Source organism: Ostrinia furnacalis, unplaced genomic scaffold, assembly GCF_004193835.3.
Source record: "Ostrinia furnacalis isolate ACB-3 unplaced genomic scaffold, ASM419383v2 OfSCF3206, whole genome shotgun sequence".
Taxonomy (NCBI): Eukaryota; Metazoa; Arthropoda; class Insecta; order Lepidoptera; family Crambidae; genus Ostrinia; species Ostrinia furnacalis.
The window spans coordinates 185,439-211,106 of NW_021133445.1; the positions used below are offsets into that span (position 1 = coordinate 185,439).

The following is a 25,668-nucleotide window of genomic DNA, read 5'->3' on the forward strand; positions in this document are numbered from 1 at the left end:
TAGTGAGTGTGGTAATAGTGAGTGAGTGTTAGGAATATGCCTAACCATACGTACAGTGCTCGTGAGTAGATACGTAAACATGGTTTACTGTTACGGGAGGGCACGTGGAAACGCATCTGAAGTCGCATCGGTAAGTAAGTACCTAGCTCTAGCTCTAAACTTAAAGGACATTCCTTTTTAATGTAGGAAGTGAATAATCTGGTAATTTTGTGTAGAAAATACCTACTCCCGCCATCGCGGTAGGTAGTGGCGGAAAGCGCTCCAATACACTCACACACACATAGGAAACAGCAAACTAATTTAAAACGAACTTTAACTTTAGTTAGTCAAAGAAAAATACCTATTTACACTACCAACTTTACGTATCCTTCAGTAGACTATCCGACACGATAAGCGAGCGATCCGCGTAGCTCGATGGGTGCCCGTGCCACAGTAAACGTATTAAATTATTGCGAGCCATAGTACAGTTGATGTTGCACGGAAAATATTCGCTAAAAATTCCACTTTCGTTTGTAATTTATTTTTTGGTGGATAATGCGTTTATGTAAGTCATAATAGATCACCTAAATAAATATGGCGAGTATTGAAATCAACACCCTGTATAGGGAAATTTTTAAAGAATCCGACTTTATTTTTAAATTGTCTAGCTAATTGTCAGAACTTTTAACGATTAGATGGTCACCCTACACTGTAGTCATGTAATTAGCTGAAAGCAATTGGATTAGTCTTAATGAGCTGTATCGTTGAAGCCTTTGGGAGCGGGGCGAAGGTGTCAGCTAAAGAGTTTAGCTTGTAGTCTTCCGTTAGGTTTGTATAACAAAATTTACGGGAAAATTCAGTCACTTTATTTCGGAAACCACATCAATTTGACAGTAAATTAATGCTAATAGTGTAAACTTGATTTTAGACTTAAATATATTTCAAGATACAGTATTTCAACTGAGGGGTTTTAATTATATTTTTGCCTCATCGTTAACAATAAATGCTAGCGCCATTTTGTTACATCTACTATCACTTAGCTACTGTCAGAACTGCAAGTAATCCATATAAAATACCGTTTAAATTAAGGTGTTTTGTAATAAATTCCTTAATTAATTCCAATTCATATTTCTTTATTCATTAGACCACAATAATTGGTCCATGGGTTAGTATGTAATAAAAATATAAAACTTATGACTAGGGTTAGTATCTTACTTAGGTTAGGTTAGGTTAGCTTTGAGTACATAGGGTTCCACACAGTAGAGGCGTATTCCAATTGCGACCGGACGTATGCATTATTTAATTGGAATTGTGTAAAGCAATCGTTATCATTTGACAGTTCATAACGTACGATTATTCTGTCAAACGCTTTGTTCAACTGACTTTATCGTACGTTATGAACTGTCAAATGAATACGATTGCTTTACACAATTCCACCTCAGATTATACATTTTTGTAGCAAAATCGCCAGTATTACAACTAAATAAGATGTCACAGTGTTTACCTTGATGTGATGTCACTGTACCTAATTAAGTGCCCTTCAGTCCTACCTACACTAATTGCAAATCAATTCTAGCTCAAACGAGCCCTCATCTCAGCTCGATTGCTCGATCGCTTACAAAGCGGATAATTAGTGGAATATTATATCAGTGACTAGCATTGAAACAGCTGGCTCGTTTGATGCTGACTTGTGTTAAGTAACATTGTTACAGTTTGATTTTAGAAACATAATTTTTCTAACAAAAAGGTCTTGTAAAGGCGACCATGGGACAAAATACATCTAAGCAAACAGATTCACTAACCCTTCTGGCTAGCGATAGGAATTTTCCATTTGGATCTGGTACATCAGAGTCTTGCTCCAGTAGTGGAGAATAAACTTAATTCCTTCTTCGTTTCTTAAAACGACGAATTCGTATATGGTTTGTACTTAAGATTAAAAAGCTACAGCAAAGCTGGCGGTTTAACAGTCCAGACTGTAAGATATATTATTTATAGTGCAAAATAATATTTTATGTAAGTATGTCTCTTGTTATACTATACAGGGTGTTGATTTCAATACTCGCCATATTTATTTAGGTGATCTATTATGACTTACATAAACGCATTATCCACCAAAAAATAAATTACAAACGAAAGTGGAATTTTTAGCGAATATTTTCCGTGCAACATCAACTGTACTATGGCTCGCAATAATTTAATACGTTTACTGTGGCACGGGCACCCATCGAGCTACGCGGATCGCTCGCTTATCGTGTCGGATAGTCTACTGAAGGATACGTAAAGTTGGTAGTGTAAATAGGTATTTTTCTTTGACTAACTAAAGTTAAAGTTCGTTTTAAATTAGTTTGCTGTTTCCTATGTGTGTGTGAGTGTATTGGAGCGCTTTCCGCCACTACCTACCGCGATGGCGGGAGTAGGTATTTTCTACACAAAATTACCAGATTATTCACTTCCTACATTAAAAAGGAATGTCCTTTAAGTTTAGAGCTAGAGCTAGGTACTTACTTACCGATGCGACTTCAGATGCGTTTCCACGTGCCCTCCCGTAACAGTAAACCATGTTTACGTATCTACTCACGAGCACTGTACGTATGGTTAGGCATATTCCTAACACTCACTCACTATTACCACACTCACTATCACACGTTCACACACTAACTACTCAAAACCGCACGAGAAATCAATCAAAAATCGCAAATTTGCAATTAGAAAAGCACATTCGATGACCGAAGATCTTTGTTAACTAAAGATCCGTCCTATCATAATTAATGCTCTTATAGCCAGCTTCCAAAATACTCAAATGCAAATGATTTGTAGTAGCTCAATCGTTATTATTAAAACGATAAGAATATCAATACATTTTGATAGTTATTTCGTGTAAGTAATGAAATTAAGTTCATTTAAAATAATCACGAACATGATGATGAATTATTTTATGTAAGTTATGAAGAATGGAAGTTTAACCTGAACCTAACTAACAGCCCAACAGTCGTTCAGGGAATTTAAATTAAACGCCGATAGAAATTAAAACGTAAAAGTTATTAAGGTAGAGAGCTAGAAATGTAAGGAATAACGAACCTGTATGAAAGAGCATTATTGTCATCTGTTTACAGTACTTTTGAATGATAAGTAACTAGGTACAAGCTTATCACACACATAAAAGCATGGTTTAAATTAAAAAAAAAATGTAGGTTTTGTAAATTTTTTTATTTTGCGGAAGGAAGCAAATTCGTGTAAAAGGTTTTTTTATTAAAGACCTAGGCTTAATTAATTAGTTTTTAGAGCAAAAAATAAACTCGTAACGTGATAAGGTGTAAGTAACTAATTTACTCATTACATTTTTAGGGTAGATTTGGATTAAGCTCCGTCCAGTAGTCGTCGTTGAACTCACAGCTGATTGTGGCTGATAGTTGACTGACTCATGGGCGAGCGCGGGTAGTGGGGCGCGGGACGGGGGGCGCAGCGCTTGCCCGGGTCATCGGGTGAGCGCCGCGCGCCGTTTGCGTTGGGGGACTATTCTGCACTGTAGTGGTCGATTATGGAAATCGTAGATATTTAAAATATAATTTAAAAAAAATTTGAAGTCAGTTTTTTTGCTGATTCGTGATCAGAATAAGCTACTTAATCAACTCCCTAAATATGGCGGGTATTGAAATCAACACCCTGTATACGATTTAACAAGCCAAAGCTTGCCTAACGTGCTGTTAACGATACGCAATGCACTCGCAAAGCGTGCCTCAAATACTTGCAGGTGCAACTGTGGGGGCGCATTCTTGGGCAAATACCTGAGTGCACGCCTCTAGAAGACGGATCTATTTATAATATTAATAACAGCTAGGTATCATATCTTACGCCCGTATTCACAAACGATGCTTGCTTAAGTGAAGCAGCAAATCGAACGTACAGTGTTGAATAAAGCTCTGTGATTGGTTCGTGTGTCACCCTGTGCGTCCACGCGCACTGTGAGACCTCATAGTAATGTTTGTGAATACAGGAGTTATTCATGCAAGTTTTTAGGACTAGATTTTCGTTGTTCATTTGTTTCAAAAACAAAACGCTGCCGCTAAAGTTGTGGAGCGTAAGTTCGATCGTTAGTTTTTTCTGAAGATAGAATAAGATCAATGATAAGTAGGTACTGAAAAAAAGCGCTTGTTGTTTTGAGTTTTTGTAAATATTTCATAAAAAACATTGAAAAAACCCCTCAGTAACTACTGTAAAAAATCTTTTCATTTTATTATATTTTAGTATTTCCATGTTCTATGCAATTGATAACAAATTATAGCAAACTTTCAATACTCAAGAAAACGTCGAAACAGAGCACAGTCAAGTTTTTATTACACAAAGGGATAGTCGAGTGGTTGTTTTCTTCGTTTTCTTGTTTTCCAAGCTGGGTCCATCGTCTTCTATGCTAACATTTCGTTAAAGCACTTTTGACCGAGATTTGCTCGATGGAAATGCAATTTTTACATTATTTATTGCAAGTCTTGCAGGTCACAAAAGAAAACAGTAGTTTTTAGAATGATGAAATCGAATGGTTAATTCAATTGATAATCTGACAGTCATTTTAAATCCGTATTAGTAAAGACATAAAAAATACAGACTACTAAGCAATACGTAGGTAAACTAACTACATACGTACTTAAGTGATAAATAGGTACGAGTAGGTATATTTTTTCTTTTATTTGAGAGTTTTGTGTGGTGTGCTATTGCACACTCTACTCGTATTTTGCTATGATAAAGGAATATGTGGGTGCCAATTCAAACTATCTTCTCCCAAAATACAATAAAACTAAATTTTTATAACGAGTATTCCTCGAGAACGGCTATAATTGCCTTGGACAGTACGCGTGAAAACCCGTGAAGCCTTAAACATTTAATTATAGCCGATAATGGGTAATTAACCCACATAATTACATAAATTAGATTAATTAGGCACGCTTAGTTGCTGAGGGACCCCTTTGTTAGCTAATCTGCTTATTGGGATGCACATCTAACCTCAATCATCATCATCATCATCATTTCAGCCATAGGACGTCCACTGTCTATATGTAAAAATATGTGTGATGTATGTAAATAAATGATTTTTTTGATTTTGACTGCTGAACATAGGCCTCCCCCAATGCTTTCCACGTTGATCGATTGGTAGCGGCCTGCGACAACGCTTCCCTGCTACCTTTACGATGTCGTCGGTCCACCTTGTAGGTGGACGTCCACACGCTGCGTTTTCCAGTAGTTTTCTAGCCTCAATAAACAAACAAAAAGCTGGATTCTTTTCTTTTTCCATTGCACAAATTACTAATAGCCCCGTTAACCCCTCGTGCTAAGCTCAATATGCTTGTGTTATGAATGGGTTCACCACAACCAACGTTCAATTAAAGTGATTGATACATCATACTAGCCATTTTTTTAGTGCAAAACAGCTCCAGTTTATCTTTACCTGAATTTAGCAAATAGTTGTTTCATAAAAATCAATGTTTCTGAGAAACATGTCCACTTTTCTAATTTGCTCTTTTCTCGCAACCAATTGTACACAAATTCTTATACAATTTGTGCAATTTCGTATACCAGAATGTCAGTTGAATATTTAAAGAATATAACGAGTAGTCCCAAAACAACTAATATTTTGAATCCTTTTGCAATAAGCCTTGTCTGAGTGGCAATATGAATTGTAGACGACATTTTTTGACTTGCAAAGTCTTTCCTCTCGTGACTTGATGTTAACGTTTTTGTATCTACAAAATCTTTTATACTTATTCCTATTATTTGTAGACAATAAAGAAGGTTACCCACTGCAAGCTTATAGTGTACTTAATAATTTTAGAATATTTTCAAGTTTATCTCAAAGCAAAATCTTATTTAGTCATAATCTTTCAGTGAATTTTAGTTAAGGATAGTTTGTCAATTAATTAGTCTAATAGAGCCTCTATTACAGGTTAAACCTCGGTGCTAGTTCTACAAAATAGATGCCATAATTAAGAATTATTTCCTAGAATAATCTTAAGTAGACCAGTTGTGTGTTACCTTTGGCCTTTAGCCATACGTCAACCACAAACTCCCTGGCAAGAAATCGTTACGCCCTACGGAGCCCAGAACCCACGTATACTCGGCAAAAAGCAATCAGATTCAACAGTCACTTCGATATCATACGTAGGTACAGTCGACTCTACATATTTTTACATTGAAAGTTTTCAAAATATCTTTCCAAAATTCAATACGGTACACGTCATGTCATACCATGCATTAGTGTGCCAGTTGTTATTATTGATAAATTGTGGACTTTACATTTCGGGCAAATTTACTCTTATTTTGCTTTTAACTTCTATAGTAGTAAGTACCTCTCTTTATAAATCCTCGTGTGCAGTAGTCTAATTCTACATAGCTAGCTGTACTTTTTTAGCTAATATAAAGTCTAGGTTATCCATAGACCGATCTAAGAATATATTTTATCCCATAATTCTTTCTTATTTTCCGACTAACCCCGAAAAGATATACATACGAGTAGGTTTACTAGTCTGACTTCAATTTTGGCCCATTTAAAATTTTAAGCCCATAGTGTGCAATTGAAACAATGAAGAGAATAATCCAGTGACTCCTTCCTTATCTATTAAATAACCCTACTTTATAAGTAAGCATCACACATGTTTCAATCTTGAAGTAACTTTGCGAAAATTATACAGACCATTAAGTCTCTAGAAGGCCATTCAATTTTGAGAGAAGGAATTGGAATCCCTCCTCAGCCTCACGGCAAAAACAGCACGTGTCCTTTTCTGGAATAGCTTGTAACTGAAACGTAATTCGCTTTACATCCCTTTTTGCTCAACCCTGACCTTTACGTCAGAAGTCACTACACGAGTGTTCATTAGCTGCTGACAGCGTGCCCACTATCAGAATTACTAACTCGATTCCAGGATGCACGAGATTCCTGCATTTTGTTTAATCGTCTCTGACATTTAAAAGGACTGCATGATTAAATGTGTGGTATTTAAGCAGAACAGATGTCGCTTCCTTCGCTGGGGCTATTTTTACTAACGCTGATGCTTGAGACCTCACAGACCACAGAATTTTTGTCGGCCGATAGGGTTGATCGGCTTCAATTTTGTATGAAGGATCAGCCGATACCAAATCGGTGTAATTTAGGTACTTAAGTATGAAAATACGCACGCACTGATTAATGAGTTCATAGTCATTAACAGCCCGACTTAACACTGGTACACTTGTTGAGTGATAGGTATTGTTATTCTTAACATTTGATATCGTAAACCTTATAAACCTTTAAAATGAAAATCGCCGCAAATAATTGTATAACAATGTTGTTGTTACGTTGACCTTTTATACGTTAATTGGATTATGTTATTTGATACCTTTGTAATTATGTTGACCTGTCCGTTGTATCATGGACATATTAGAGAAATATTAGAAATAATTATAAAGCTTCTAGAAGAAGCTTAAAAGCTGCGTAATTTTTCCATCATGGCGCCGAAAAAATAATTCCCATTTATCATAGAGAGCACATCAGACTATACGTACATTTTTATAGCAAATTAACACTTATTACAACTACATAAAGTTCTCCCGTCTTTAGTTATTTCTAGTCATACCTGTGTAAGTCTCGCGTCGCTGCTGACTGTGTAAACTCCCGCGCACGTGACGTCATCGGGCTTGTCAGGCGCCGGCGCACGTCGCCAGCACGCCGCGCAAACGGCCACCAATACCCCGCATAGTGTTGCACTGAGAACAAATAAAAATATTGTAAATAGGTTAAAGGGGGTCCCCTACGTAGTTTCGAATGACATTGTAACGAAGAACGCGGTTAAAGGTTATGTCACTGCGGTCAGATCAAAGTAGGTAATCGTACATGATGCGGGTTGTGCTGTGCGTTTACTTAGACCTAACCGCAGACCATCAAGTGTGGATAATCCTTACTTAATTGATAGATACTCGTTTTTTAACATATAACAGAATTGATAAACAAAATAAACTAGCTCAACCTGAAAAAAATGGTAGAGAACAAAAGTAAGAAAAAAAATTTTTTTACATATTTACAGAGTTTTTAATTATATTTATTTGGTTTGTTGTTTGGTTTTCGAAATAAAATCATTATTTTGTGGATGAACTGAAGACCTGCAACTTTTTTTTAAGAATTATTAGTAATTTATTTTTGCACGACTAGTCCCGTTAGCCCCGATCAATCGCGATAAACTCGTTCTATTAGGTAAAGGCTTTGTATACCGTATAATTCTCGTTAACCCATGTTTATGTACCTCGCGAACTCGCGAGGAGCTCGTGTGACGTTTCCACACTCGCTTTGACTTTGACAATGCGAGCTGTGATAGATGATCGCGGAAACTAGACCCTCGCTCGAGGGTACAACATCCGACGACAGCGCCGAGATTGATATTGGCGGCAATTCTGCTGAACCATTCCCTGAATCAAGTCGCCTGTTTTTGTCATTAAGTATTTATTAGTCTCAGAAATTAACGCTCATATTCATAAACGATGCTTGCTTAAGTGAAGCAGCAAATCGAACGCACAGACTTGAATAGAGCTCTGTGATTGGCTGTGAGACCTCATAGTAATGTTTGTCAATACGGGCGTCAGTCATTTAGCTAGCTTTTCCTAATTTTCATAATTCCTAAGTAAGTCGATGCTGGACTGCAGACTGGACAGCTCCATACGAGTATATCTCACATTTTTAGATCGTGATGAGATTCACCACAATACCTATTGATTGAACAAGCTCTATTGTATTGAATTTTAAGGAGTACCTAGCTCATACCAAGGTCATATGGATGGGCACATATGGGCTGCAACGCCTGGAACGAAACTAATATGCCGAAATACGAAAAACGCATCAAGACTTGCCTCGCAAATAGAATAAAGGTCCATTAAAAGAATAGCCATCTTGGCACAGACAGCTTTATAGGTGAAGGGTCAGACACTTATTTATATTTTAACATTGCTTATTCTAGATTTTCCCAAACGTGCAATAGACCTAAAATAATATATTCTGGCTTTTAAACAGCCAGTATTTCTTCATTCTACTCGTAACTTTCATGTAATATGGATGCCACATGTATTTAATTTTATATTTGGTCCGTAATTTTCTGAAAGTAACTACCTAATTACTTTTCTTGCTAAACAATTAACAACATCATTGAGTATACGGGACTATTCCCCTCTCGTTCCCCCCGCTGTAATTCCTGTATAGCCAGGATCTGCAGCTTGACCTCCAATAAAAGCCACAACCAAGTTTGTATCTCTGATGGAGTATTTTAAAACTTTTTTCTTGCCCAAAATTCACATGAGTAACAAGAACAAGCCAATAAAGCTTATTTTTCAATGTAGGTACTATTCCTAAAACGTCGACGCCTTAGCCATTTTTAGCCGTTACGTTCTCACCTAAACTCGGTCGACATTCAACCCTCTTAGTAAAGAGATCTCAAGAATAACAACCACTCATTTTTTATGTCAGTATGTAAAGAAGAAGTGCCAGGATACGCCTGTCACGAGGCGCCCGTTAGTCACACATTACTGGCGATAAGCTCAGGCTGCGTATCTGAGACTTAGGTCCGTGTTAAGGCCATAGCACACTTATCAACCCGGAAAGGGCACCGCCTTTTGCAGCACGCAAGGCGAGGCTTTTACGGTACGGTGCGGAAAAATGTACGTTACAATACAGAGATTCATACAAAGAATACTGACCGCCTCGAGTTGATACGATTACGATCCATTCCCGGGTTGATAAGTGTGCTTCGTCCTTTACAGTGTGAAGCTGGAAATTCGATTATATTTCAAAGGTTTTTATTGGCTGAACTTTAATAATTAGATAGGTCTGTTAATTACAGAAGTCAAAGTGAGATTGAATCAAGTTCAAAACGTGGTTTTGAATTCGGACCTTAGAGCTGAGTACACAAAAAATTAAAATAAATGTTGTTCAAAAACTTTTCAGTTCAATTTTTACCGTAAACCCCATTTACAAGTATTGTTTATCGATGTCGCAAAATTTGATGATTTCCAAATCTCTTCCATTTGGAATTCTTTCATACGCACTGCCAAAAAAAAATCTACCTTACCATAACCTCCAAACATCTTGTACAAAGTTACAAACACAATCTACCACTTTTTGATACACCCCCATTACCGTTCAGGCTGGGGAAGTCCCGCCACGGAAAAGCTTTTAATCATGTCATTACCCCGGAGCCGATAAGCGACGGCTGGTGCCTAATAAAGCACCTCGTGAATCCTTAGAGCCCTCGCACATCGTCGCTTGCCTCTCTAACAGACGTATCTGACATTTTTTTCGAAACTGAGTTATCTACACCATCATAATCAGTGCACCTACCATGAGTTTACGTTAGGTGTGCTCGCTAGCGAGTACGTCAAAAATATCTATGAAGATTTTGTTTCTTGAAAGTAGCCGCTAGGGGCGCTGCACAATATGTCATACAATTAATGTAATTTTTTTACGTAGTCGCTAGCGAGCACACCTAACGTAAACTCATGGTAAGCACACAGTTTTGCAAGACGAATCGATCTGTCTAATCGCCTGAAAATTTTGCAAAATGTCAGTTACGTCAGTTAGAGAGGCAAGCGACGACATGAGCTTAGGGCCCTCGCCCACGGTGACTTATTGTAGTGATGCTGACATACATGCGACAGCATCGCTACTAACTCGCGTTAGTCGCATTTGCAACGCACTACAGAAGCGATGCCAACGCGCTACAGCAGCGTGACTGTATCGATGCAAACGCGCGACCGTGTCGGACGACATCGGGGAGAGAACGGAGGGAGGGTTACTGAATCGCGTTTGCATCGCGACAGAAACGCGTTTATGTGGGCGAGGGCACACAGCTAGCGACCGAATTGAGACTGTGTCGATGCGAACGCGCGACAGAATCGCTACTGCGTCGCTACAAAACGTCGCCGTGGGCGAGGGGCCTTAACATAAAGCAGCGACACCTGTCTTTTACAAACGAACGCTTCTTAATTTGAGTTACTGATTAGAAAAATATTTCATACAAATCAATTGAATCCTTTCCATAACTGCAGCAGTAGGATAGACTTACTTAGGGTGGGTTGCACCATCTTACTTTGACTGTAACAAACGTCAAAAACCTGTCAAACTCCATACAAAAATCGCCGGTTATCGTTATAGTCACGCTCAAAGTTTGATGGTGCAACTCAGTCTTAAAGAATCACGACATTACTCCGGAACCGCGATAAGCCGCGATAATCTGGTCTCCCCCTCTAGGCCAGAAGCTAGGTATGACTCCTTTTCTTTATAATATTTTCTAGATCACAGTTATTGTTAAAAGATGCGGTATTTAATTTCGCTACGAAATGGAGCACAGTTATTGGAACGATTAAGCTTGAAACGCGTGTCGTGTGTGAGGATTCTAAGCTTAGTAGAGTCTAATAGAGGTCCTCGTTCAAACATCACCTGACTAGCAAATGACAAATGTTTGTTTGGGGCCACGATCGATACTAAACCCTCAACGTACTTTTTAAACTTAAAATTAACCTCGGAATATTCCATCAAGTATCAATTCCGTTTCAGTGGAATCGAAACGAAGCTTTGTAAATATAAAATGAGTTGCGATATTGCATTCCAAGACATTTATAGCGTGTAATGTGTTGTTACCTAGAACTTTCAATGCAATTTAGATGCCAAATATAAATGTTTTGCCCTTTATAGACGCATCACGTTCATTTGTCTTTATTCTACGTTAAAACTAGTAGGTACATGGTTTTGGATATTTTTAGGCATAACAAAACCAAAATAATTGTCATAGTTATTATAAAGAATTCTTTTGTAACTGTTTAATTACTTTTTATGGAATAAATTAAGAAGTAAACTAAATCATATGGATAAAAATAATACATAAACACAATTGTTTACCTTGGTTGTTTACATAACTCTAATTAAATCGAGATCGAAACAAAGGTCAGCACATAATCGACTTTATCGGGAACGTGCGCCAAAAATAACTTTAATAGACAATTAATAAGATTTAAAATCCAATCTCGTCACGAAATGACAGTTCCATTTTACCCGTTAGATACACCTTAGTCACAACGTTGGAATACGTAGAAGGATCGTTGTAATATTACTATAATATTAAAGTACAGCTGATTTATCGTGGAGTTATTGTTAATTTGCAAATTGTGAACTCGGTCTGCTTATAATACAACGCGTGGTATTACTACATACACTAACAAAAAAAAGTTATATTATAATCTGACGGTGTACAGGTCTTTCTAATGACGGCCTAGTGAAATTGTTATTGTAGAGGTCGCTTACGACCAAACTCCTTGGCCGCTCGCCTGGCTGGCGAGAAACTTCTTTTTCTTTTATGCATTTTTATATCGACTGTCACTTTTTTCTCTCCCTCTTGACTTTTCTAGTCTGTATTCAGACGGAATATTCACAATTTTACGGTGGCATCTACAAATTAACACTCATATATTATAGTCAGTAGTGTCATTAATTTTCGTAACATACCTATATGCCTAACAAAAATCTATTTTAACTAAAGCTATGGTCCCCGATTTCTTTTATCAAAATTGTCCTTACGAATAACATTGTGACATTTGAATTAGTATTTGTGTTTTTTTCTACATTTATTATGGAGTAGGTAGAGCATAGAGAGTATCTTTTTTCAAAGCTATGTAAAGTACGGCCAACTAGCAGCGATACAAAAGGTCGATTCGACTGTCGAACTGACAATCTATTCTGTCTCTTCCCATCTTGTGTATTTGTCGTCTCGTTCTCCCGCCAAAATATGTCAAAGTCAAACCCCTGCTATTCCAAATGACCATGACATTGGGTTTGTTTACATTTGGTATCGCTTCTCGTTGGCCGTACTTTAGTGAGCCTACTGGAAGCGAGCTTAATCGCGCTCCAACCACGCCGGTATTTTTCGGCGGGAATTAATCCGGCGAAGATTACAGGCGCGATAACCGGCGCGATCGACCCGCCGATTAGCTAATTAACTGCTATGCTATCTCGAGTACGTACATCACTATTATTTATCGTTTCGGTTACTGTTAAAGGGGTAGGGTTGGCGAAATTGGTTATAGGTTATTTTTAGGTAATGAAAATGATTACAAACAACTTTTTTATTTAATGGAATTAACGGTAAAGATTTCTCGCAAATCAACATGAATAAAATCCTACCTGAAAATTCTACTTCTACTTGTAAAAGTTACTCATAAAGCGCATCACTATAAAGATAGAAAAAACAAAATGCTTGATTTAAACTAGAGTCAATTCCTTGATTGGTTGGTGCATCCCTCAGCCTGAAAGCTTTCGGCTTTTGTTTTGTATTATGATTGTATGTATCTATGTATTATTATTAACAAGCACATTCACGTTTTTTTTTTATTACCTAGGCTTAATAAAAAAAAGCATTTCATCCTTCTCTCAGAAACCATATACCTACCATAATATCAAGCCAAGCAGTTAGTCAGAATATTTTATAAGTTTCTTACACTTACGATAAAATGCGAAATGTATCTCTATCTCTGTACCAATATAAATGTACTTGTACACGTGCTTCAGGTTTTATATCGGTTTATTGCGCAAAATATTAGATTTACTGACTTTCTTCTTTTTCGGAATCTGAATACAAAGCAATATTACCTACTATTTTTATAAAAACGGTAGGTATTTGTAGTCACATAATACGAGTACCTATCTTTTAAAATTTGAACAATCTGATGAAAAAACTTAATTTAAAGAGGGCATACCAGATGGAAAAACAGTTTCATACTAAAATTATCAAACCATAGAGATAGAAAATTGTCTCTGGTCTTCCAGATAAAACTCGCGTTTAAATCCTCCCCTCATTTGTATAGAAGTATTTTAATTCAATTTGCACATGAGTACATAATAAGTGCTTGAAGAAAATGCTTAAGAATGTGTTATTTAATTTAGTTTATATTAAAGTAAACATTCACGCGACGAAGGAAATGAAAATTCTAAGTCTACTTAACAGTCATGATATTCGTTATTTTTGTCGCTCAGTAGAGCAGAGAAAAGCTGGAACTTTTATAAATACTATTTCAATATGTACGTGTACGTCCTTATGTTTTAACACTTTTAACTTTGCATGCGAAAATAAATTCACAATATAACGAACATTTTGCGAGTGTAAAAATTCGGATCGAATGTGTCGACTTTAAATCTTTACATTCTGTCCGAATTTTATTGAAGGATAAAATTGTTAAGGACTGATTTTAAAAGATATCTGACGATTAAAAAATCTTGATAAATAAAAAACTTTGCTACATTCGACTCAACAAGCAAATATTTTAAATTAAGAATGTACAAACTTTTTATTTATGAACTGCCATGACTTTGATTGACATTGCCAGTGTCATTTGTTTTTTTTTCCACAAATTCCTCCATCATCCAAAAGTAAAGCAATGGAATAAACATTGACACCATTCGATAATCCAATCGGGATTCGTACTCGAGTTGATTTCAGCCGACATACCTACATCCAATTTGGTAAGCTTGGTTCCGTCGGCGCTAGTCCGGGCAAACTTACACAACGCCAATTTGATTGCGATGTTAAATTTACTGCGATTTGATGATTAGCGAGCCGCACTAGGCCAGATAAAGCCAATAAATCTATAATTAGGCCATAAACTATACAAATGCGAAAGTTTCCGCCCGTTTGTATGTTTTTACTCAACAATTTTGATGTAGAGATTTATTGAACTTGGAAGATGGAACTAATAGCTTATTTTTCATAACGGAAACTGTTCCTTTTCTGAACCAACTTCTTATACATTTTCTGATCAACTTATGAATTTTACTTAAGATGAAGGACATCGGCTAAGTAAAAAATGCAATCTTTTATTAATAGGTGCTAATTATTGCAATATAATTTATATTCTGGCGTGGACATGGAATTGTATAGCGAATTTATGTAATATACTGACCCTAATTGAATAATTATCTTAACACAATTGTTTACGCATAGTTAACTGCACAAAACCCCTACAAACTTAATTTTAAACCGTTATGAAACATCTGCTAAGTACGTGTCAAAGGAAGTTGGAAAAGTTGCCGAAGTAGATCTCATTACAAAAAAAAACCCGGCTAAGATGCCTTCGGGCGAAGTTTGTTGAACTCGCCTCAACCCTGTCGGGCGACTTTCGACTTTATAGAGCTTGAAAATCTTTGACAAATCTATTTTGAAACAAAAAATCCACTGTAAAATTTAAAAGATGGAAATTAGACGACTTCGTATTATGGACATGGATTCAATACGATAAAACCTTATTGTTAAGGATATCCAATGTAGAAGTAATTATCATCGTCATGTCATTTAACCTCCATAGGCAGGAGCACAAATTATGGCATATCCCAGAAACAAATACAAATGGCTGGTGAGGAATGATGTTTGGGTGGTCTATTTTATAATAACTAATTAATACCTTGATTTTGGTATTTTGACTGCTATCACCATCCTTATAATTTCTAAATTATATTCTGAACTTTATTCAGATGAAATGAGAGTTCAATTAAAAAACATTTCATTAGCTAAAGACCACAGTCCCATGAAGCGAATCTCGCGTTAAATTACATTGACGTGCAACATTGACTATTATCACATTCAACACGTACAACCTAACCCACTTTCATCGGGCTATCCATTTCAGTCGTAATTTCGTTTAAACACCTCCCAAATTAATATTATCAGGCGCCGACGCAGCGAAAGGCTAAGCCCATGCGGAATGACTTTTATTACAGCGCGAATGGCCGTAAACGGCGATAGCGATCGCGAGCGTGTGTGTTTAGAACGTTTAACTTCGCTTCGCTGCGGGTGGTACAGTTGGCTTCAGAACAATAGGCTAGTTTACTAAAAAAAATTTTTAGTCCGTCATTTTTAATATAAAAAAAACCGGCCAAGTGCGAGTCGGACTCGCGCACCGAGGGTTCCGTACAAACCTGCAAGGTTTACAAAGTTCGTTCATTACGACAATCGAGTCATAATAGCGTGTGACGGAAATTCGTCTTAAGGTGTCGGTATAAACTGCTGTATCTTTTGATCGCGTTAACTTAGAAGTTTGATTTTTTTACTTCTTAAAGGGACAATAGATCTAGGTATTTGGTGTAAATTTCAATTTGATACCTTTATTCGTTCGTGAGAAATAAGGTAGTAAGTTTCATTTTATTAAAATATTTTTATTATATTATATAACTAAAAAAATGTAATTTTCGCAATTTTTCCTATATTTGCATTATATGACAATGCTTTATGCCAAATTTCAAGATTCTGAGTTTACGGGAAGTATCCTGTAGGTTTTGATTCCTTTGCGAGTGTCGAAAATTTGTTGAAAATATCGACATAATCGGCTGTATCTTTTGATTGGCTTGGCTTAGAAGTTTGATATTTTCACAGCTTAAAGGGACAATAGACCTGAGTATTTCATGTGAATTTCAGCTTGATACGTTCACGCGTTCTTGAGATAAAGGGTCTTGACAGACGGACGGACGGACAACAAAGTGATCCTATAAGGGTTCCGTTTTTTCCTTTTGAGGTACGGAACCCTAAAAATACTGGACACGTATGTTTTTAATTGTCAATCAAACAAATAATTACAAAGTTATAGTGCGTTGAAGTTCAGCGCGACGTCACAAAGTGCTGCACTTTTACGTACTCACTGACGTCATGAGCCTTTTCTTTAGAACTTTGGCACGCTCTTTCTCTTTACATTTTCATTAGTTTTAAAAAGTGAAAAATACGTGTCGAGTAGTTTTTGATAAGCTAACTGACGGACTAATTAAAACTCTTGCTTTTTTAACCAGGAAACATCCTTTCCAAGATTTCTTCTTCTAACCTTTTAATCCAGTCTCCCTAACCCGTCTGGCCAGCGTGGGGAATGTAGGGCAAATCCTTCATTTGCCTGTGGTAAATTAGAGAGGGTCGTGATCCTGAAATAGAGACTAAATGACCTGATGATGAGACCAGTCTCCGATCCAGAGATTCCCGGCTCGATTCCCAGAGGGACAAAGTTTTTTGGTTGGTAATTGGGCGTATCTTAAGTCCGCCTTGATAGCTACCACAATGCTCACTAGTTGAGTGTTCCAGGTGAAACTGGCTGCCACCTTCGACCTACTCATAATTTTTTGGATTGCCATACTTATTTTTTAATCTCTTTTATTTCAACTACGAAAGACTCGTTTTCGTAGGTGACTGTACTTAAATGGTTTTAACGTGGATAAACCTATTACTAATTTCTTTGCTTTTTGTGTGTAGATCCAAACATTTGTTTTTTTATATGAAATCACTGATTATTTTTTCATGAGGCTAAAATTACTTCCTATAGGTATTTTTCGAAAACCACAACTCTTACGTATATTAGAGTATAGAGTACTACTAATCGTCGATTTCATGATGATCTGTTGAATCATTACTTCATGCAGTTACAACATGAAGGTAAAAAATATAAGAAAAATCATTATACAATTAATTGTTCCTCGCCAAAAGATCCTTAGCAAAAGTAGCTGACCTAATCTAGTAACGGGCAGTATTAATATTGTTAAATCAGAGTTCTACAAAAAGAACTCAAAATATTCCATCCAAAAACCAGTAATTAATTGTTTTTCGCCAGAAGATACTAAGCAAAAGCTTCCTATTTGCAGCTGGCCTAATCCACTTACGAGCAGTCTCAAAAGACCATGACGTGCGCTATACCAAGCAGCAACAAATTGGCTTCACGTGCATTAATATTGATAAATCAGTGTTCAATACAACTACAAACTAATATATTCAATCCAAAAAACCAGTAATTAATTGTTTTTCCCCAGAAGATCCTAAACAAAAGCTTCCTATTCTCAGCTGGCCTAATCCACTTACGGGCAGTCTGAAAAGACCATGACGTGCGCTATACCAAGCAGCCACAAATTGGCTTCACGTGTATTAATATTGTTATTAAATCAATATTCAGTCCAACTACAAAAAGACAAAATATTCCATCCAAAAACGAATAATTAATTGTTTCCCCAGAAGATCCTAAGCAAAAGCTTCCTATTCTCAGCTGGCCTAATCCACTTACGGGCAGTCTCAAAAGACCATGACGCGCGCTATACCAAGCAGCCACAAATTGGCTTCACCTGTATTAATATTGTTGTTAAATCAATATTCACTCCAACTACAAAAAGTCAAACTATTCCTTCCAAAAACGAGTAATTAATTGTTTCCCCAGAAGATCCTAAGCAAAAACTTCCTATTCTCAGCTGGCCTAATCCACTTACGGGCAGTCTCAAAAGACCATGACGCGCGCTATACCATGCAGCAACAAATTGGCTTCACGTGTATTAATATTGTTATTAAATCAATATTCAGTCCAACTACAAAAAGACAAAATATTCCATCCAAAAACCAGTAATTAATTGTTTTTCCCCAGAAGATCCTAAGCAAAAGCTTGCCTAATCCACTTACGGGCAGTCTCAAAAGACCATGACGCGCGCTATACCAATCAGCCACAAATTGGCTTCACGTGTCGAATTAGCGACCAACAGCGATCACTAAAATTGAATCCAACCCTGTAGGCTTAGAGCTAGCACTGATACATTTTGGGGCAAAAACATTTTTAGGCTAGTATGTTTGTAGGACTTTTTAGCAATGATGATATCAAGTAAGATGGCCTCAAAAATTATTGTTCTTGTTAAGGACACCTGTTTATAGTGAAGTTTAATATGGAAATTAATGAAAATTTTTAACCTACTGTTTGTACACGTATGTGTAACTTTTTACTAGAAAGGGGGTTTAATAGATAAATAAAACTTTGTTTCAATACCCGATCTGTGAGATGTTAAGCATTTAAAGACACTACAAACTCGAGATTAGCTGCTATTATTCGGTGGTAGTCTTGGTTGAGATTTAAACACTTATCAATGTCGATTACAATTTTTCTAAAAGTAATCGTAAGTAGAATAGAGTTAATTCGAGAATATGGCACGAAATATTACTCTACTACAAATGAATCGTTGTTAAAAATGATTTTTAAGGATTATTAATGTGCAAACCGAATTCATTCGATAAAATTCAGTGACTTCTTACTATTGTTGAACTAAGAAGCTGGCTCTGTGTGTAGCCGAATATGAATTTCACAGATATGTAGCTCAGAAACTTATGACAGTTTGTAATTGTTGTGTCGAGACAGTTAGTTGTGTGGTTGAGCCCGATCCTTTCCACTTTGGACGACCTATCAAGATGAACTAGCTTGGAATAGAAATATTCAGGTACAACACTGTCGAATTCTTTTTGACCATTGAAAAGTTATTGTGTTTTAGTTTCGCTGTAAGAATAGAGCTCTTGAATTGACATAAGTATTGAATTTATTTTATAGTACGGGATGTATCCTAGGAGTTTCATTATTCGTTTTATGCAATGTTTTTTTTTTCTATTTCTTTCTTTTATGTAATTCTTTCTTTAAATTTCGCAAAAAAACATAAAAGTGTAACTTCCTAAGATTTAATTAAATGGTCTGTTACTTCCAAAACTTCAGTCGTTCAAAAATGTTTTTTAATGCCAAAAGTTTTAATAACTCTTTCACGTGGTTTGTTCCGTGCACTAAGTTTAGTTAGGTTTTTCTATTTCCAGAATTAGCATTCTGGAACTTTGACAGATGTAATTGTTCTGTCCAGTCCGACTCGAGTCACCTCTATTTTGGGACTTTCAAGACGTCTAGCTCGGAATAGGTAACTCGGTGAAACACATCCCTATTCTTGACCATAGGCTATTTCGTTCTAGTTTTGTTGTAAAAATAGAGCTTACAGATAAGGCCACTCTGCAGCTTTGAATTGTAAAACAAAAAGCAATCGTTGAAGTGGTCTCGTATCGATTGGTAATTTAATTAATTGTGTGCTGTATTTTTCTTTTTTGTCCATTTGTTCTTGTATTTTATGAAAAAAAATGTATTCTTATAGATTTTCCACCTAATACAAAATGTAACTTACCAAATCAATACTATTATTTTATAGAAACCGAGACCGATGACCGCAAATGAAGTTGAAAAGGGAACCAAAACTTCAAATTAATTGTTGAAGAGGGTTTTTCGAGTACATTTAATTTTAAGAAAGTCCCGCGCACCTGCTACTTCGGCGTAAATTTTAATGCGAAGATATCCCTTTACCCTTTACCGTTTAAGGTGCCATGTTTAATCCCAGCTGTAAATCTTGTGAGAGACCGAGTGAAAAATTCATTCCACCATAAAAGCGGTGGCCAGCCGTATACCGCCACTGGCCATCACCGCATGTCTTGTTATCATCGTAAAACGTTACGAGGTACTTCAGCCGGGGTTTATGCACCTAGTATTTTCAAATCACAGTTGAGCGTTACTTTACGATGCAACAGTTATTAGTCATTCGTGAAATAAATAAAAATCCGTGTTACTGGGAAGACCTACATGTCAAGGACCGACTGACCCTGCTTTAACGGTGAACGAATTGATGGCGGTGGTCATCTTCATACGTGATTGGCTATTTCACAACCAATAACTGCAGAGTTAGTGTCGTGTTCGGGATAGAGCGTGAATTTCTTATCAAACTTTAGGAGAAGTGTGTTTGATAATTTAGTTGAACTGTCACTAAAACCTACCACTAAGTAAATTATGGTGTCATCATCATCATCAACAGCCCTTTGCTGGGCTGTGAGCCTCTTCTTTAGTGAACGGTTTTGACATAAACTCCAAGCTTGCCAGGCGGGTTAGAGATCGCAGTTTAATTGAAATTATGTTGTGTTTTCTAAAATTGTGGAAATTGTAAAGATTTTTAGGTCCAAGTAAATTGCAAAACTAGAGAAGAATACAAACCTGACAAAGAATATATTGACAGTGTAATGCGTTGCCTCAGTCTGAACAACTTCTGGCTGCGTGTGGTTGTAGTAGTGTCTCGCGTGGGAGACAGCAGCCACGGCTGCTAGACGCTGGGAGCTGCCCATGGCCCAGCCGAGCGGGCTCCGCTGCGCCCCGACGGCGCCCACGCCCACCAGCCACCAGCAACGCCCGCGAGCCACCACCGAACACCGCGGCGCCGCCTGTGCGACTGCCGCCCGCCACTAAATCACGTGTCACTTTTATTCCTTTTTCAAAAATTTACTTTTTCTTCCAAAGAGTTCACTGTCATTTTCTTTCCAGCCAGTATTCTCAACTCACTGCGCGATGGCACATCTGAAACAAAAACAAAATTATACATTCCGAATACTTCACCAAAAGTTAAGCTTAATTGGATTCGAACCGCTTCGTTCCGAATGACGAATTCGACTTTTGTCGATTGTGAATGGCGCGTGATCTAACTGGAGAATGCCTTTGAAAGAACAACAATATTTCTAATTAAGCGGACGCTTACAAATTCGCTGCCAGCCCTTGTTAGGACTTGGGGCCAATTTAGCGTTGTCTGGTGTCATCCTACCTACTACTACCGTTAACTTGAAGAAAAAAGCCTTGTGTTTCAAGGCAAAAACATGGGTGCTTATACTTTGTCCCTTAGGATAGACAAGCTAAATCTTAAACAGTCATGTCAGGCTTCTAAGGCTGAGTTGCACTATCCTACTTTAACCGTAACTATAACAACAACAACCGGTGTTTTTTGTATGGATTTTGACAGACTTTTGACGTATAAAATCAAAGTAAGATGGTGCAAGCCAGCCTTCGTAGTTATCTTCCCTGACAATTCAAGAATTACTTCATAAGTATTTTGAAAAGTGTAGCACTGCTTTCTCTTCATAATTACATCGATGGGCTAATCAAATCACAACTTCCAAAGATTACACATGTTTTTCGCGCAGTTCAAGCCTGACCCAAAGTTTATTACACCATACAATTAATCAAAGGGAGCACCTAGACAAGGTAATTCGTACAAAGGATATGAAATTTCTTGGCTTATTACAGGTGTAAATCATGAATGTTTCATATGAGCATTCGTGACGGACAGGCGAATTATTAATAGTGCTCTAGTGGATTAGAAGGCCACTGTGTATGTTTTGTTTCTACCTAAAATAAACAGGGTGTTGGGATTTTCTTTAAAGTTGCGTATAAAACTTAAAACTCGATGAAATATTGAACTTGAGGTTTTTGATTTGTTGAATTTTAGTTAAATAAGTACATTTATGTCAATCACAAGACAGTATACGACTGTGAATAAAACTAAGTAGTTTCGATTTTGTTTTGTAATACGTATACACACAGACTTACTTTAATAACTAACATAAATGTAGAGTTATTATCCTAAACTGTCCGGTCCGACCATTTTTCCCTTCATAACTTTAAATAAGTTAAGGTAGCCATTATTACTAGTCTTGTTGATGAAGTAAATGATACCTATTTTAACCAATAAGTCGAAGGCGCACTACTCCAAAACTTTATCACCATAACTTTTCTTCAAGGTTCACGTGGAATATCGATTAGACTCCTGAGGGCTTAGTGTGAGTTTACATCAAACTTCGTCACTAGCGAGCGCTTTAAAAAAATGTATGAAGATTTCAGTTCTTGTAAGTTTCCGCTAGGGGCGCTGTACAATCCGTCGTCTAGCGGCTACTTTCAAGAAACAAAATCTTCATAGAGATTTTTGACGTACTCGCTAGCGAGCACACCTAACGTAAACTCATGGTAGGTACACTGGGCGCTTGCATGGCCGTATCAACCGTCCACGTAAAACCATCATGTGACTTTGCCCTTTGTGAGGCGTTGATCAACCGTATTATCGTTGCCCGCCAGTCATGCTCATGCACCACCCCCGAATCATTAATAGCTCCTAACTACCGCCTAACTGGCTTCACTAAAAATTTACTTGAAGGACGCTATAACATGTGGGAAAAAATGTGTCTATTTTGGAGTCAATTGACCGAATCATTAGTGCTTTTATTGCAATTAAAAAGTTATGTAAAAAAGAAACAAATATTATTTTAACGGGAATATTAATCATCTATATCATTCTCTAAAATCACTTTTTTGATCACCTCCTATTTTTTATGTTCTTCGTTCTATTTTCTAGGTAAATAACTTATGAAAAATTTATTTCAGTATTTAGTTATTAAAAATGTATGTCGTTCAGATTCTCAATTCTCAATTCTTCAAGTTATTTTCAAAATTCTTCAAGTATTCAAAAACACACTGCATGTACAGTTTATTATATTAAAGATGCGACAGATCCAATCCAATATGTTTCGATGCCTGAAATCCGATGGAGGCTATAAATAGATTTGACGCATTCGCCGAAGGGCGCAGGACGCGGGCGTGTAGAGTGCATGTCGGGAAAGTTTTAAGCGAATCATGTGTTTAACGAAGTAGATTAGTTGGCAGTTAAGCTTTTTTACCGTCATTTGTGTTTTTAAATGTCATAGTTACCTTGAATTTGCAGTTTTTGAGGGAAGGTGATTATAGAGCATTTTATTTCACTTAATAAAACTAGGGATGAATTACTTTTGTCATTTGTTTGTAATTTTTCACAAGCATAGAAGTTTTATTCTTTAAAGTTTAAGAAAGTTTATATTCTCAAAACTATAGTCAAACTCTGGCCTACTAAGTACTACTAAACTACTAGCCTAGATTAGAAACAGACAATGTGTCTAATTCATTATTCAGTTAAAAGTTATTCTACGTTTGAAAAATCAGCCCTAAGTAAGTATATGTCTAATAGGCTAGTTGCCTAAAAAAATTTTTTTAGTCCGTAATGTTTAATATCAAAAAATATTGGACACATATATTTTTATTTGTCAATCTAACAAATAATTACATAGTTATGGTGCGTTGAAGTTGCGCACGACGTCACAACGTGCGGCATTTTTAAGCAAGCGTTGACGTCACGGGCCTCTTCTTATGAACTTTGGGGCGCTTTATCTCTTTAAATTTTCATTAGTTTGAAAAAGTGAAAAATACGTGTAGAGTATTTTTTGATAAGTTAACTGACGGACTAATTAAAACTCTTGCTTTTTGACCCAGGCAACATCCCCATTTTCATGCATTATTTGAAAGCTTCACATTGATAAATATGTAACATCGTCAATAAATCACTTGTATTATGGTGATATGATCTTGATTAAAATAAAGTACCTTTTAGGATATTTATAGTTTATGTAATTCCATTTGGTCACATTTTATACCACACTTTAGTTAGAAGTTCGTTTAGGGAGATTTAAAAAGGGGAAAAACTTGAACTCTTTTTTTCATTTAATATTTTTGCGGCAAATATAAATAAATGGCCATTTCACATACTTTTTATTCGAAAAAAATTTTTATGTGCAAATAAAAAGTTTCAGCGATTTCTTTAAATGACCCGTGACTTAATAATAACATGTAATATTTTTTTCATAAATTTTACATACCCACCTTTCGTACACACGCTCTTCAAAAACCAACTAACCAAACAGTTTGAAATATGCGAAAAATTCAAATTCAAAAAACGAATTCAATACGTTCCGAACTTCCGACACTGTCACTACGATCGCGCGGGAAAGTTTGCCGGGAATCGAAACACGCGTGTTTCCACCCCGGGACGCCGCGACGGAGTGTATGCCGAGTGTCCGTCGCCGCCCGCCCAACGTTGGCCCAACCCGCCCAACCCCTTTACAGTTGGGCCAAACCTGCGCGAGACGGGACATCCCATTCCTTCAGTAATAGAACCTTGTTTTATTTATAGAGTTATAGAGTAGTGATGCTAAGTGCACGGGGTTGTCGCGTATCATGTGACGCTGTTTTTGTAGGTTAAGGTGCCTTTCAATAGCGCCCTTTGTTATAATGTCTTTTATGAAGACACGTGACAAAGTGTCTTCAATGCATTGTTTGGTGCGGACATTGTTTATCTAACATTAATGTTTTCTAAGTATTTTACGTAACACGTCCAGTCTCGTCCGCGTGGGTGGAGTATATTATAATCAAAACATAGTTTTAACCACGTTTAGCATGAACATTGTGGCCATAAATATACTTTAATATTCCAAAAAAATATTACCACAAGTAAACAGGACATTCAAATTACTCGTCTTCATAAATCAAACGTTGGAGCAAATATTGGCGCGGAGGTTGGTTTCCAAGGCTGGCCCTTTCCTGTCACTCCCTCCAGCGTGGTCGTCCCGTCACGCCGCGGCGAGGTACGTGCACCTATTGTTGTTTAAATTCAACGTCACGCGATTTTACACCTTAATCCACGAGATTGTTGCACGCGAGATCTCAGATATCGCGCTTTTAGATTGTTTTTTATTATTATTGGGCAGTTTTCGTGTCAGCCAGTGTTTTCTTTTTACTTTTGGTAAACGCCCCACATTATTTGGCGGGCTTTGTGGCCTCGCACGCGACTGACCGGTGACGTAGTTGCGTTCGAGTGTGAGGTATGGTTTGTGTTTTGAGGTTATGTGAAACAACTGATGGAAATATCGACCGGCCTTTCCTTATAATAAGCTACGAGGCTGCATGTTAATTGTTTCAATGTTGTTCTTTCACAGCCAGTATTTTAATGTACCTATCCTTGTGTGTGTAAAGTTTTCGATGTTAAATCAGATTCATAAACCGCAGAAAGTTGTTAAATGTAAACAAAATAATATTTTCTCTAGCTGCTCTAAATATCATGCCCGAAAATACGTAATTAATTTGTTTTGTAAACTTTTTCGGGCGGTCTAGTTCAGCTGGCCAATGTCAAAGTTCATTGCCGGCAGACTAAGCTGAAAGTACCAGCTG

At 37.0% G+C, this 25,668-nt stretch overlaps 2 protein-coding genes across 6 annotated transcripts in view; one reads left to right on the plus strand and one right to left on the minus strand.

The window, feature by feature from the left end:
- The window catches only part of FDL (fused lobes), a 110,125-nt gene that overhangs the window by 60,561 nt on the left and 23,896 nt on the right, over positions 1-25,668 (plus strand). The gene's annotated exons all lie outside the window — the stretch shown is intronic.
- LOC114357501 (uncharacterized) overlaps positions 1-25,668 on the minus strand; it is a 56,665-nt gene that overhangs the window by 22,349 nt on the left and 8,648 nt on the right. Inside the window, exons 1-3 of one of the 4 annotated variants that reach the window (XM_028311117.1) lie at positions 24,947-25,316; positions 20,812-21,168; positions 7,578-7,707 (exon numbers count right to left, since the gene is read on the minus strand). In XM_028311117.1, the coding sequence (XP_028166918.1) occupies positions 7,578-7,707; positions 20,812-20,939 (258 nt within the window). In that variant the 5' untranslated portion in view covers positions 20,940-21,168; positions 24,947-25,316. Of the gene's footprint in view, positions 1-7,577; positions 7,708-20,811; positions 21,169-24,320; positions 24,491-24,946; positions 25,317-25,668 lie in introns of those variants that run through there. The other 3 variants (XM_028311116.1, XM_028311119.1, XM_028311120.1) reach the window with 3 other exon arrangements.